General features: G+C 42.5%; 1 protein-coding gene across 1 annotated transcript in view; it reads right to left on the reverse strand.

The window, feature by feature from the left end:
• Window positions 1–4,743: 4,743 nt before the first annotated feature.
• The window catches only part of ABCC4 (ATP binding cassette subfamily C member 4 (PEL blood group)), a 152,749-nt gene continuing 142,199 nt past the window's right edge, over window positions 4,744–15,293 (reverse strand). Inside the window, exons 20-23 of the mRNA XM_085890317.1 lie at window positions 12,082–12,171; window positions 7,441–7,613; window positions 6,734–6,974; window positions 4,744–6,549 (exon numbers count right to left, since the gene is read on the reverse strand). Coding sequence (XP_085746443.1) covers window positions 6,451–6,549; window positions 6,734–6,974; window positions 7,441–7,613; window positions 12,082–12,171 — 603 coding nt within the window. The 3' untranslated portion in view covers window positions 4,744–6,450. The remainder of the gene's footprint in view (window positions 6,550–6,733; window positions 6,975–7,440; window positions 7,614–12,081; window positions 12,172–15,293) is intronic.

Genomic DNA, 15,293 nt, shown 5'->3' on the forward strand with positions numbered 1-15,293 from the left:
TATTTAAAAGTTCATGATAGACGCTTTCAAAAGGCACCTTCAATGCGAGGATGTGTACAAGTGTTTAGTATTTAAGGAGATCCGGATCGTGTACATAAAAGAGCTGAGTCCTAATATAAAGGTTTTGTCTTCACAAGAAGAAGAAGAAGAACAACAACAACAACAACAACAATAACAACAACGTCGAGCGTTCTTAGAACAGCGTTCGCTACGCGAGACGCCGCTGAAAATTTTAACACCTGAAACAAACAGAAAGTATTATTTAGTGTTCTAGGAAGGGAAGGTAAGTATAACACAGCAACAATGGGAAACAGCATAAATTCCTATTATTGTATTTGATTTCAAATTCAAGTTCCAGGATCTTATCACTTAATTAAGCTGCCTCATTTTAGGGAACTTCTACTCCACACATAAGGTGAGCGAGACTATTCTTACCCAGGCCCAACACGGACTAAGAGTTATAGGAAGACTGACAAACATGTCACAAGGTTACAAATTTTTACAAGGAATGACCATTGCTGACATAGTTATCAGATGCCAGTAAGCAAGGCCTATACAATATGAAATAAGAGTTACAATGTTGTTGGTCAGTTTATATGTGGCAATTAACCACCATGGACCCAACATAAGATATATATATATAATTCCTTAGGCATGTTTTTTCACTATTTTGAGAAGTATGACCCATAAAGCATTATCAAATATTAAAAATAAGTTTGTAATGTCAAAATTGTATGGAATAGATGTTTCAATTGTATTTCGAGCATGTTTGATTCAAAAGTTATGAAAATTTATGTTTTTCTGTAATTAGCCATATCAAAATCCAAGATGGCAGCCAAATAGACCACAAGACCAACCTAATTTTCTTGTTAACATCTAAAAATGTTAACCGGATACCTTAAGGATTCTAAAAAAGTTGACCCTTCAAATTAGGTACTTTCTCTCTTCTCCGAAACTACACACACAATTCCGATTAAACTTGACCACAACCTTCATCATCCATGATGTACCAAAGATTGTTCACAGCATAAAATAAAATCAGGGTCTCCGGGGGTTTGAGTGACTGTTGCTCCTGATCCAGTTGAGCTTCATGACCTGCAGTCCTATTTTTAATTAATGTTCTCCATATTCTCATCATATGGGTTTGTTTAAAATTTGATTGCAGAAAGCTCAAATGGTGAATTAATAAAGAAACATGGAAGCAATTAAAAAAAAACCCGTCGTCTTGCACAGCCCAGTGACAGATGGGCTGCTTAGGCCTATTTCTACTCATTGACTTCACCGTTTGACATTTTGACCCAATTATTAGTGTTCTCCATATTCTCATAAGGGTTTATTGAAACTCTGATGACAAAAAGATACGAATGGTAAAGAAAAATAAGTTATGCCTTGGACACACTCTCAAACAAGATTGCAAAACCCCTTCTCCCGCTGCAACATACGGGCTAACAAGTGTTCGAGGAAGTAAGCCAAAATGTTAATTAGATTAGGGTGTTTTTTTTTTTTTTTGAGATCTGCATGCAACTGTCACTTGTGATGTAAAGATCTCACTGTAAACTACAGGAATGAATGATACTATTCGATTCCATTCTATTTGGACCATACTCTGTGCAGGGCGTTGGTGCTGCCTAAGCAGTCTCCTGAGCTATTGGACACAATCCTGGACAGATCACCACTCTGATGCAGGATACTCGAATGGCTCAATCATCCCAGCAAGCTGGTACTCATTTTGCCGACCTCAGAAAGATGACAGGCTGAGTCAACTGCACCTGATATAAATTCAACAGCCGAGCGGGATTTGAACTCTGGACCATTGGATCCCAAGCCCACCACCCTAACCATTAAGCCAACACCAGGCATAACGACACTATCCTTCAGTTTTAAGAGATACATGAGCACAAAATGGTTTCAATGGATGTATAGCTGCTCAAAAACCAGTGCTCAGAAGAGAACCAAACTCGATGGTCAAAATGGGTATCTATAACTGACAAGTTCAGACAGATTATGATCCATAATGCTGTTCCCTCAGCAACATGATCAATGAAGCTGACCGATTCCCTTCCAGCACAACAAACCCAAGCATGCACATCTGGTGAAAAGATATCCTGGTGGTAAAGAGGCCCAAGGAACCCTCCATCCCAAGGCCATGGATGGATTGACCTGGACAAAGTCCAGGTTCGAAATGAGACTGTATGGACTTTGGGTGGAAAATCAAGGCAAAAAGCAACCAAGCAGTTTGACAGAATTGTGAAGGGAGGGGTCTGGAAGGGATTTTGTTTTTGTATACAGAGTCGAGGCTCGTGGAAGAGCTAGTACACTGAACGGATCAGGACGTAACAGACAAAACCAGGACACAAAACACGCATGTGTGGAGAAGGAGATTCCAAGGAGGAAAAACTGGAATATTAGGAGGGATTATTTGGGGGGGGGAGTGGGGAGTTAATGAGGGAAGAAAAGATCATGGTTTTCGATTAGGGATGATGTGAGAGCGGTGAATAGCTGTCTTAAAGACCTGCAGGGAAGTTGTGAAGATAAGCAGAGATCTTGGATTGGGTAGTTTTACGAGAAGAGAGTTGATGATGGACCGTGTGAACCCTGCAGAACCCCGGGGGGGGGGGGATAAATCAGGGACAGAGCAGGGGGTGCAAGACCACAGAGGAGGTGGTAGAAGACAGACAACCGACCTGTCTGCGATAGTGAAGTGATAAGCCCATATAGACACAGCTTCATCGTGAGGGATCCCAATGATATTAAAGGCCTTGGCTTCCATGGCATTAAGCTGATCAAGATGCGAGGGAGGGGAGCCAGCCTCGAGGGGAGAGCAGTACTCCGTCAAGCTGCAGATGAAAGCCTTTTAAGTGGATAGGAGTTCAGGTGTGCCAAGGAAGGACTTTATACGACGGACGATTCCGAGTTGGTGGCTGGCTTTGGAAGCCAACGTTGAAATGCAATTTGTCCATGAAAGATTTGTAACAATATTCTACAATAGAACGTTGATAAACTATGACCAGTGAAGACACAAGATAAACAGGGAGTGGAGAGGAGAGTATGGAGAGGAGGGGAGAGAACGGAGGGGAGGGGCGAGGAAGGATGGAGAGGAGAGGAGAGGACGAAGGGGAGAGGGGAGGATGGAGGGAGGGGAGAGGACGAAGGGGGAGAGGACAGAGGGGGGAGAGGACGGAGGGGAAAGGAGAGGATGGACCGAGGGAGGGGAGAGGAGAGGAGAGGACGGAAGGAGAGGAGAGGACGGAGAGGAGAGGATGGAGGGAAAGGAGAGGATGTTGGGAGGGGAGAGGACGGAGGGGAGAGGAGAGGAGAGGATGGAGAGGGGAGGATGGAGGGAGAGGAGAGGATGTTGGGAGGGGAGAGAATGGAGGGAGGGGAGAGGAGAGGACGAAGGGAGGGGGGAAAGAACGAGGAAGGGGGAAAAGAACGAGGAAGGGGGAAAGAGCGAGGAAGGGGGAGAGCGAGGGAGGGGGGAAGAGCGAGGGAGGGGGAGAGCGAGGGAGGGGAAAGAGTGAGGGAGGGAGGAAAGATCGAGGAAATGGGGAAAGAGTGAGGAAATGGGGGTGGGGGAGGGAGAGTGACGCCTGACCAAATGTTGCTATACACTGCAGGAAGGAGGGGATGAGAGAGAGAGACAGACAGAGAGTGACAGTCGAAAGGGGGGGGGGGAGGAGGAAAGAAAAAGAAGAAAAGATAGAAAGGTGAGGGGTGGAGGTGGGGTTAGCAAAGAGGACGATATGTTATGCGTAATGGATGAACACGAAAATAAAATAAAAAAACCAGAACAGCTGTACACACAGCAACACAACACAACGGAGTTTGTCAAGTAATCCACTGGTACATCTGCAAAAACTTTGATATCCCCGTTCCAGAGAATTTCTGGTTACATGAACCAAAAGCAATTATTGAAAACATTGAAGTTCCGCTCACGTACAACCTCATGATCTCATCGAGTGTGAACATCGAAAACAAAGCATTGTGACAAGATATCATAATTGGGTGCAATAAAAAAAGAGAGGAAGGCATTGTTAATTGAGGTGTTAATACCAGTACAGTGATTTTGAACTAAACAATGCAGAAATCAAGAAAATGACCAAATACCAAGACCTCAAGAATGAAGTGAAAAGATCCTGGAAGCTGAAGAATGCCAAAGTTGTACCAGTGATGGTGAAGAACCTCACAGAGATATTAAAAACCATCCCTGGGAATATTACTACAAACAAACTACAGTTGGAAGCTGTCCAGCACACTGTGACAATCCTAAAGAGAGCCCTTGGCAGAAAACTTCACAGCTTGGTCCATGAATCGTGACTCCTTACCGAAATGAAGGTGGAAATTGAGCTCCTTACCGAAAGCTCCTTGCCTTACCAAAATTGAGCCCGCCCTTCGAGGACTGCATTCCACATTGTAAAAACCCGCATATGTAGATACCAATGAAACAAACACACACACGCACGCACACATGCAGAGCCGATATCAGCCCCCACCCTCACCTCTCTCTCTTATTGACTGTGCAAATCTGCGTTTAACTCATAGATGTACCACAAAGCAGCTGTAGTCCTATTACAGAGGCAAGCCCATTCAAAATTAACAAAATGTTGCACACCAGTTAGCTATGTCCTCACTTGCCTGTTCGAACAACCAGGCTTGACCATTTTTGAGGATGTCCTGATAAAATTGCATCTTTTAAAAGTGGTGGCACATATTTCCATTTCAACATTCACACGTCAACCGTCGTAGGCCAAGAGAATAATTTCTTTTTATTTTTTAAACCGAAATGAAATTACATCAAAATGACATAAATACTCTTAAAAAAAAAAAACTCTTATATTGCATCATTTAATGGCAGTTTGCGTGTTCATTGCTAAACGACCATCCTTGTGTCTGTACTGGGAATGGTCGTAAAGGAGACATTTGTTTAATCGGCTCAAAAAAAAAATCAACAATTGATTAATTTTCTATTATATAGTTACAACAAGGCACAGCTGTTATTAAATGACAGAAATGAGCCACAAAATAATTTTCTTACAAAAAAAAAGTCTAATTGTCAATTATATAATCTGATCTTAATTATAGAGGTGAAGGTAACCTTTTTTTCTCATTTCTTTAGTTTCAATAGCAACAGTATTACACGTGTAAACTATTGACAGTGATTGGGCGGAGGGTAGTGGGGGTGGACAGCAACTCATCTGAAACTAGAAAGGCAATCGGTGTGGCACATACCTCTGCCAGGCTGATTAGTTTCGGTTTTGTATCCCACTGATGGGCTAGATCTGGATTCGGACCTGAACTAAAGTTCAATCAGCTTGTTCAGGTCACCAAACCAACTCATCCACCAAGTTTCGTCCGAAACCGTCCATAACTTTTTCAGATATTATGCGATACTGTATATCGTTTTAGACCTATCACTGAATGGTGAAGAATCACTTAAAAAATATCGGATCCAGATATGGATCCGGATCTTCACCAAAATCTAATCATTTAGCCGGTTCACATACCCAAGTTCTCCTCCAAATTTTGGCCAAATCCATCCACAACTTTTTGAGATATTTTGTTCAAAAACAGACAAACAAGCAACCAGACAGACAGGGGTGAAAACATAACCTCTATCCGCCTTCGGTGGCGGAGTTGAAGAAATCACTGCTAAACAATACGGGGGTGGGTAGGGTAAGAGGGGAGGAGGGATGGGGGGGGGCAGCAACTAAATAGAAAAAAAAAGTCCACCAAATGATGGGGAAAGGGAGGGAAAAGAAAAGCAAATCTCAACCAAGTAATTTATGGGATGTGGGAAAAGATTAATAAAAAAAAACAAACAACTTTCTAATTTGACTTCAATACACGAGACGTACCAAATGGGTCAACTGGTACGTCATCAGAATGCCTTCATTTTCTACAAAGATCCTGTGATGCAAGTTGCTTAGTTATGTAAACTGTAAGTTAACAAGTCATGTGTTGTTTATTATTATGTTGTTGTGTTGTTTTTTTTGTTTTTTTTACTGTTGGCTTGTTTATTAAGGTAAACACAAGAATTGAGTTGCTATTGAGTTGCTGAGTTGCTGATTGCTGAGTTGCTGAGTTGCTGAGTTGCTGAGCTTGAGTTGCTTGAGTTGCTGAGCAAATTGAGTTGCTGAATTGAGTTGGTAATCACTTAAAGCACCGGAACCTGCAAAGTCGTGAATCATACCTAGCCAAGTTGGGTGCTTTGTTTCTTTCTTATTTTTTTAAAATACAAAACGTCTTCTTTTTTTTGGAAATCCTTTCACAAAAAAGCTACAATTCAAAAAGAAAGTGTTAGAGTTGGGAATCCTCCATTTTCTACATCTTCTCAAGATCATTGAGAGATGTGCTTCCGATAACATCATGCCGTCCTTTGGCTCAAATCACGTTGCGGCTCCCACAGTTTCTGACGGATCTTATTTCGGCAAGAAGGCTCTCGATGGACAATCAAAATGCAGTTTCCATGATGACACTGCTGCGTGGGTTGTCAATGTCAAAATCACTTGTGGTGGGTATGGAATCTGAACTATTTCGCTTCAGAAATTCCTGTACAAAACCATGGGAAAGCAGAGCAGGCAATGGAACAATGTGATGTTGTTGTGGAAATTTAAGTTGAACACACAGTTATGCTTTTCTGGGGGTTGTTTTTTTTTTGCAACAAGTGAATATAAAAGTGGCACCAGGATCAAATATCACGTGATGCATCGTAACATCGGCGAGAAGAACCTACCAAATATGCCGTCTTCCTCAAGGCTTGGGCCTCACCATGCCCGGCCTGTTCTACAAGACGGGAGAAGAGGCTGTCGGGCCGCTCAAGGAGTACATGTGGTGATGCAAACTCTCGCGCCTGCCCTTCTGCCATCACTAGGATGCGATCGCAGTCGACAATGGTGTTGAGCCGATGGGCGATGGTGAGCACCGTGCAGTTGTCAAATTTATTCCTAATTGTCTGCTGGATGAGTGCATCAGTTCTGTGGGACAAATAATCTTCATCTTCAAATTGACAAGTCTCTGCTTCACCACCACCACCATCAACTAAGATCCTCTATCCTAAATCATTACAGCTCCAAATGAAATATTCCAGAATTACATGGTTAATACTTATGAGCCATCTATATATTACAGATGCAGGAAAGTGTGGAGTAAATATTAAAAAACTAAGAGACAATATTGGGGAAAATAGAGTGCAGAGGACCTTGGTAGGATTAAAGGTAAAATAAAAGGGAAGCCAAAGAGGATGGGATTGTGGAGGAAAAGGGGAGGGGGAGGGGTTGGTGGGGTAAATAAGACATGCAGAGATAGTTTTAAAACTCACAATTGTGCTTATGTAATATATAGATAGCCTTTTACCAACTCGAAAAACAGGAAGTTAAGAAGAAAAAGTGAACTGACAGAACGATTCACTAACGTATGGTAAGTAACAAGTCATAGTCGTGCCTGGGATCCACGTTTGCAGTTGCTTCATCTATCACAAGGATGCGGTTGTGACGGAGGAGAGCCCTGGCCAGGCACACAAGCTGCCGCTGGCCAACACTGAAGTTAGAGCCAGACTCAGCGAGCTCTGAGTCTAAACGGCCTGGAAGATCCTCTACAGCTTGCCGCAGCTGAACCTGATGTAGATTGGAATTTTTTTCCAGGAAAACAATTGAAAAAAAGTCAAAAGATTATGAGGGAAGTCTGAAGGCCATGGAACACATCAAGATGAATCAATTCCGGTGATAACGCATCATGCCTGAAACGCCAAAGCCACCATTTCATTCAAGCCTTTTTGGAGACAGATATCACCAGCTTACCAGAAGCTGATTATCTTTTCGGAGCAGTCTACATATTATGTACACAAAATGGAAACATCAAATATATCCGAGCAAACATCTCACAATGAGCTGTTAACAAGCAATAAATAAAATAATCTTTCTGGAGGAATGCAGAGCCTTGGGAAATAAATAAATAAATAAAAATCACTCAAAAAATAAGTGGTTTCACCTTTGTCATGTCTTTCAAAAGGTTCACCTAGATCAACAACAGCATGTACAGCAACTATCAGTGATGCCTCTTTACAGTGATTGTACCCCATCCCCCCTCCCCCATGCAAGTTGGAGGCAAAATCTCCCCCACTCTTCCCTGCTGCCTGGATTTTTCAGGTCAGCATGGTCAGAGCACCCATCGGTCCCCATGGACTGTAGCCCACTCCTTCTTGTCTCTTTCTCTCTCTCGTGGCCCTAGCTTTACGAAGGCAAGAGTGCACCACCTTAGATGTGAGGAATCTCTGGGTCTGGGTCGAGCAGAACCATCCAGGGCTAAATAACAACAGCAGCAAAATACATTTGAATTCTAACACTGCTTTGAAAAGAAAGGATGGAGATCTACAAATTCTTTGTGTGCCATGCTGTCAAAAACAAAAGCAAAAGCAAAGAAAAAAACACACCTTCAAAATATACAATTATCCCTGACATTATCTTTTTGAAATGAGAAACACGTCAGTCAATAGTAAGTGGTGTGTGTGGTTAGCCTGGGGGTGACTATGGGGAATGTGCTCTGCCTCAGTGTAGGGATGGATTAGGCACAGGACAGACCGGGCCAGACTATTGCCAAAATATATTTGCAATGATTAAATAACACCCATCACTTGAAAGTTTTAAAACAAAAAAGGTCTTGCAAAATCGAAAAACTTTTTATTTTAAGTTAAACTTCCCTGTTATTTATTTCACGGATGAGCACAGGATACTGTGCACCCACAAGTTGGCACGTGCTAATACAGCTACCCATACCTTGTTTACACCTTTCACAAATATAGCCTAATTGCTCACTCAACTGCACTCCTTTGTGCATCTGTTCTCCGATCTCAGAAATTGCCTTTCCCGAGTGTAACCGACGTTCCTCTTCCCTCTCCTCCTTTGAGGTGATAATCCACCGCCATCAATGTTGTCTTTAGCTGGCATGATAGCCTTGAGGTATTCATTTCAATATATTTCTGATTTAACGCTTTTCATTCAAAAACAAAATAATCTCAAAGCTGTTTACAAATTGTAGTTAAAATAAAAAAAGCGCATGAGAAATTGAAAATGACACCAACAAGGGCAAAAATTAAGAAGACTTAATCGTAAAAAAAACCCACAAAACTGAAAGTTAAAATACAGTATTGTATCGTTTCCGAGTATAACTGAAGAATGTTATATCGGCAGAAGTTTTCATCTTGGTGTGTGGAACAACCAGAAAATCCCGGTGCTGGACAGTCGCTTTCTTGCAGCGGTCAAAGGTGTATCAAGTATGTGCATTCACCTTTCATTTGTCTCGCCTGGTTTGAATCTCGAACCAGTTATAAACTGTCACCATGGTGTTTCACACGCGGGGTGGGGCATCGATATGTATGCCGTTCATCGGAAGGACGTTAAGATGGATGACCTGTCTGCAAGCACTGGTCATTGTTGTACCGGACAATATCCAATGCTGCTTTTGTGAAAAGTAGGCAAGTTATTGCTAAAGGCCCGGTCACACCTTGACGTTTTAGCCAACGTATGCCGATTTTTGAATTTTTTTTCTAAAACGCTGGCACACGTTGAATACGTTATGGGTAAGTTTTGATAACATTGAGAGCACGCTGAAAAACACTGCCATACGTCGTTGTACGTTGGCTTTAAACGTTGTACTTTTTGGTTGTCCTCAAATTTTTTCATGCTTGAAATTTCACGACGTATGCCGGCGTATGACTCACACGTTCCGCTACGCTGGCCACAAGTTGTATGCACGGTCTGCGATCGTTGACAGACGTCAACACATGCTACTTGTAAGTTAATCATAAGTTGAGACACGCCGAGGTAATGTTTAGCGTACCCGAAACTTATTTCTAACCTATGATTAACGTGTTGTTGGCACGTTACGCGATCGTTGCCACACGTCGACAGACGTTACTTTTAAGTTACTCATAGGCTGAAAGACGTCGGTATAATGGATTGTCCTTGCGTCAGCGTCCACGGCCACGGCCAGGACACTTATTTGCAGCATTCTTCAAACTTTTCTTCGGCATGACGAGGATGTTCACACTTCGATGTCTAGCTTGGCTATGATTCCAATTGTCCATCGGCAGCGTCTATTTAAAATAGTCGAGTTTGAGCGTTTTAACACGTTCAGAAGAAACGCTTCAAATTTCCAAACCCCAGCGTCAAAAAACAAAGGCGAGTGACAGCAATTTAAATCGTTTATTGTAAACAATGAAAATAGCTGAGTGGTACCGTTTAAAAGTCGTTGAGTGTAAAAAAAAAATCAAATTGTTGAGCGCAAGCGTCTACTTTCAATAGTGGAGATGCAGCCATTTAAATCGTTGAGTTTATCATTTAAATCGTTAAATCGTTAAACGCAAGGACGATCCATCATAACCCACACCCTCCCCCTCACACTCACCTACTACTGCCAACATGAACAAACTACTACTAATACTAATACTAATACTGATACTGATACTGATACTGTTACTGCTGACATGGACATCGACTCAAAAAGGACTCGAAAACACTGTTGGGTTCCCCTTTTATGAGCAGAATTTTTATATACCAATTCCCAAAACCACTGGGAACGCGTCTTTATATGGCAGTTGTAAGCTAGAAACACGTTCATTTATTTTTTTTTGTCGACCGGAAGACGTCATTGGAATACGTCTACATACGTCGATGTGTGTTGGGACTACGTAAAGAATTGGTTCAAAGCACGTCAAACATAAGTTATAAATAAGTTTCGCGTAAAAAAGACATTACCGCGACGTGTTTCGACTTATGAGTAGCTTATAAGTAGCCTTTGTGGACGTGTGTAAGCGTCCACATATCGTGTGTAAAACTTATCACCATCGCATGCGGAACGTGTGTCATGCGCCGAGTACGTCGTAAAATTTTGAACATGTTTAAAATTTCTTGACGTACTCTACTTACTACGACGTATGATAGCGTACTTTAGCGTTGTACTCACGTATACCAAACTTACTCATACCGTATTTGACGTGCCCCCAACGTTTTAGACACATTTTTCTTAGGTCGGCATACGCTGGCAAGATCGCCAAGGTGTGACCGCGATGTTGACACTTCCATTTCTACGGCAGTTATGATTCGAATCGTTGTGCGTCAGCCTTTTAATAGGCTACGTCACGACATCGTCGGCGATGCGTGCAACGCGCTATGCCTAAGTTAGACTATCGTTGGACATCGGTTGTGTAGGCCGACAACAGGTTCAGCATTCGTTGGCATAAGTTATCTATAACACAACGAAATGTTCTGTGTCCGTTACCAATGCGTTATACATAAGACCAAGTTGCTATGAATACGTCCGAATCTTTAAAAAAAAACATCAAAAGTTCAACGTAAGCCAGCGTTTTACATACATTTTAATACGTTGCCATCGCTGGCTAAAACGTCGAGGTGTGACCGGGCCTTAACACCCTGAATAAAATTATGCATTCCTGTCGAAACTGCAGGTACCAGGTGGTCTGGTCTCCCAGGTAGGAATTTCTTTACACCGCTTGCTATCTCAGAAGGTTGTTGCTGTGGGGAATACACCTCCTACGTTAAAAACAAGTTCACACTCCCGGGTGTTTGCATGCCATTTGTGATTGACAGTCCAGCAAAGAAAGGGCAAACATTATTCTCATTATATTGTCCTCCATACCTACACAATGACTTTTCTATTCTTGCTAACCATTCTCCTCTGTCGAACTGTAAATTTTGTTTCTGCATGGAGTCTTTGTTAGCTGTCCAATCTGATTGTGTAAACCTCACCTGTCTAACCTCGTGTGTGTGTGTGTGTGTGTGTGTGTGTGTGTGTGTGTGTGTGTGTGTGTGTGTGTGTGTGTGTGTGTGTGTGTGTGTGTGTGTGTGTGTGCATGCGTGCGTCTGTCACTTATTGTTTGACCTCATTGTCCGTTATTGGCCTGTACCCCTTGTCTGTTCCTCTCTTTTCACTTGTCAATGATTTCACCTGTCAGTGTCTGTTTCCTCACTTTATTTCTTCATTGACACAAAAAAGTACCAAAAACAAAAACGCATCATTTACCCATCATAGAAACTTGGATAAATAAGTTATGTCAAGTGGCCTCACCTCTTCGAGAACATTCCAGAGATCGGTGTCAGAATGTTCATCAAAAGGATCCAGGTTTTTCCTCATACTACCAGTGAAGAGTACAGGATCCTACAAAACAAAAAATCCGGCAAGGCAGACCAGTCAGCTCAAACCCAGATCGATGAACTGTCCCGACTATTCCCCCCTACTCAGTACTCTTGCAATAGCTGCTAAAAATAGAAATAGCTGATTCTCAGATGAAATGTATATTTTTCTGCATTGTAATCATACTATGTATAATGAAGGGGGTATTCTGCCTCCATAGGGAGCAAGTGTTTCTCATCATACTATATATAACGTGTGTGTGTGTGTGTGTGTGTGTGTGTGTGTGTGTGTGTGTGTGTGTGTGTGTGTTTGACTTGTATGCACTCCTAAACTGCAGGACAGAATGAGTTAAAATTTGGTGTTTTTAACTTGGGCTGTGCCTGGGAAGGTTGTAGATTTTAAAAAATCAAATAAATCAGTCACAGGGGTTGGTGGTGGTGGGGGGGGGGACAATGCAAATTGTCTATGTAAATGTGTATCGTCTCGTGCCACATACGCTGGGAGAGTGTATCAAGTCCCAGTGGTTTACAGTATTACAATAGTATCTCTGTATGAAAACCTGATAGATTTGAAAACTACTTGGCAAATTTACATACGTGCTCTGTATTTTATGCACTCCTAACCCGCTGGACAAAAGTTGAAATGTGGTGGTTGTATTCGGGATGTGCATGGGAACATTCTACCAAGTTCGGCTTCGACTTTTAAGTTGAAGAGGAATTATCATAAGAAGTAGGTGAATTATAATACCTGCTAGCGCACTCGTACACAACTGACTACTGGACAGAATAACTTGAAAACTGGATATTATTGCTTAAAACACCCACAAGTTGTACAACGAAAAATAACTCCATCCCCCCCCTCCCCCCTCCCCCAACCCCCACCACCATTTGCTCATCCTGTAGAGAGTGAGTGTTTCTGGCTATACTTTAATTCTGTATTCAAGTCCATATACATCCAGATATTAATTTTGTCTCCACCGAAGGTAAAAAAAATAACCCCTGCATTTTGCTTAAATCCAGAGTCTTGTAATCAGAACAGTTATGAACATTCTTGATTAAAAGTTATACTCTCAGACTTCACTATTTGTGGATTTACTATTCGCAGACCTTGCGTATTTGCAGTTGATTAAATACGACCTGCTTCGACATTTGCGGCCCTGTTCTTCACGTATTCACATTTTTTTCATGCTTTCGCAGTTTCGTGCAGGCATATTCATGGTTTTTCGCAGGTGTTTTCGCGGTTTTTCATGGGATTTTTGATTTTCCCTGATGAATCACGAACCGCTGGGAACCTATCCCCATTTTTCCCATTGAAACAATGCCTCAACATTCGCAGCATTTTCCAGGAACATATCCCCTACGAATAGTGGGGTCCAATAGTACTTTGTTTTGTGAAATGTAAAAAAAACAAAAAAACAATGATGATAAAAATAGGACCACTAAGCCTGTAGTTTATCCTGGCCTTATGTTGTAACCCAAATTTGGTAGCATTCTGACTGGTGGGTCTGGAAAAGATTTTTGAAGGAATTTACTAAGTCCGCCATTTTGACCTACTTTGAGTCACATGACCGGAACGAGCTTTGTAATCCCCTTTACCAGTCAGGAGCAAAAACTTGCTGCCAAATTTCAGCCAGATCAGCCCAGCGATGTGGCTGGAGAAGTCAAAATAGGAGACGGATGGACAGATGGATGGATGGTGCATGATGACAATACCTTATCTGGATTTCCAATTCCAGATAAGCTGAAAATACAGTATTTACCACAGAAAATGTAAAAATAGGACCATTGGACCTGGAGTTTATTTGGGCCCAAGCCAAATGTTGTAACCCAAATTTGGTAGCATTCCGACTGGTGGGTTTGGAGAAGATGATTTTTGAAGGAATCTACACGATTTTCCCAAAAATTTACGAAGGTTGCCATCATAACACATTTCTGGTCATGTGATTGGCATGATGGCAATTTACCATCAGGACCCTGTCCTAATGTTGTAACCCAAAGTAGGTAGCATTCCACCTGGTGGGTCTGGAGAAGAAGATTTTTGAAGGAATTTACTAAGTTCGCCATTTTGACCTACTTAATGTCTGTCACATGACTGGAACAACTATTGTCAGGTCAGGCCAGGCCAGATTAGATCTGTGACTTACTACAGGTATCATGTAAACCTGAACTACCAATTTCATGGTCGGGTTGTCAGCGACTAAACCATCTTTCCTGGTGAGGAGGATGTATGGATATGGACACCTAGCAGGATAAAAAAAAAAAACCTGTCAAAGGGTGGAGCTCTTTGTGAGCCAACGGCCATCCATATCTAGTGCCCAACTGTGTCTGTGGGCATCCTCCTGCAGTTAGGTGACTTTTTTTTCAGGAGGTTGGTGACAGGATTTGCACTCCAGCCACCATAAAACACTTCATTCCGCAAAATCCACAAATGGAAAGAAAACTGTCAACCCACTCCATGGGAGTACCTCCTGTGCTGCTGCCCTTCGCAGGGCAGCTCACCGGATGACGGATTGGGGTAAAGCCTTTGGGACCCCCATTCCTTGATGATGGGATGAAAAGCATGTGGTAAATTCCTGGGTCAGATTGTGGTGGTGTGTGGTGGTGTGTGGCGGAGTGGTGCTGAGGTGTCGTCCACCAGATGGCAGTCTCCTTGGGTTAACATGAGGCGGTCCCTTCGGGTGGGTGCCTGGAATGTCCTCTCCCTCAAGGCCCTGTCACACCTTGACGTTTTAGCCAGCGTATGGCAAGGTCTCAAAATGTATGTAAAACGCTGGTGTACGTTGAACTATTGATGTTTTTTTTAAGTTTTGGGCGTATAATAACGTGTTGGACGAATGCATAACGTATTAGTAACGTACACAGAATGTTTTAATCACATATAGATAACTTATACCAACGAATGCTGAGCGTGTTGTCGGCGTTCACAACCTATGCCCAACGATAGTCTAACTTATGCATAGCGCGCGGCAGCGTATCGCCGACGATCATGTGGTGTAGGCTCTTCATAGGCTGCGGCTCGACGATTGAAATCATAACCGCACTAGACATCGAAGTGTGAAGCCGCTGTCACACCTTGACGTTTAGCCAGCGTATGCCGACGTATGAAAAATTTGCCGAACCAAGCTGGCACACGTCGAATACGTTATG

This window comes from Eptatretus burgeri, chromosome 7, assembly GCF_056783735.1.
Source record: "Eptatretus burgeri isolate ZD-2024b chromosome 7, Ebu_testis_v1, whole genome shotgun sequence".
Classification (NCBI taxonomy): Eukaryota; Metazoa; Chordata; class Myxini; order Myxiniformes; family Myxinidae; genus Eptatretus; species Eptatretus burgeri.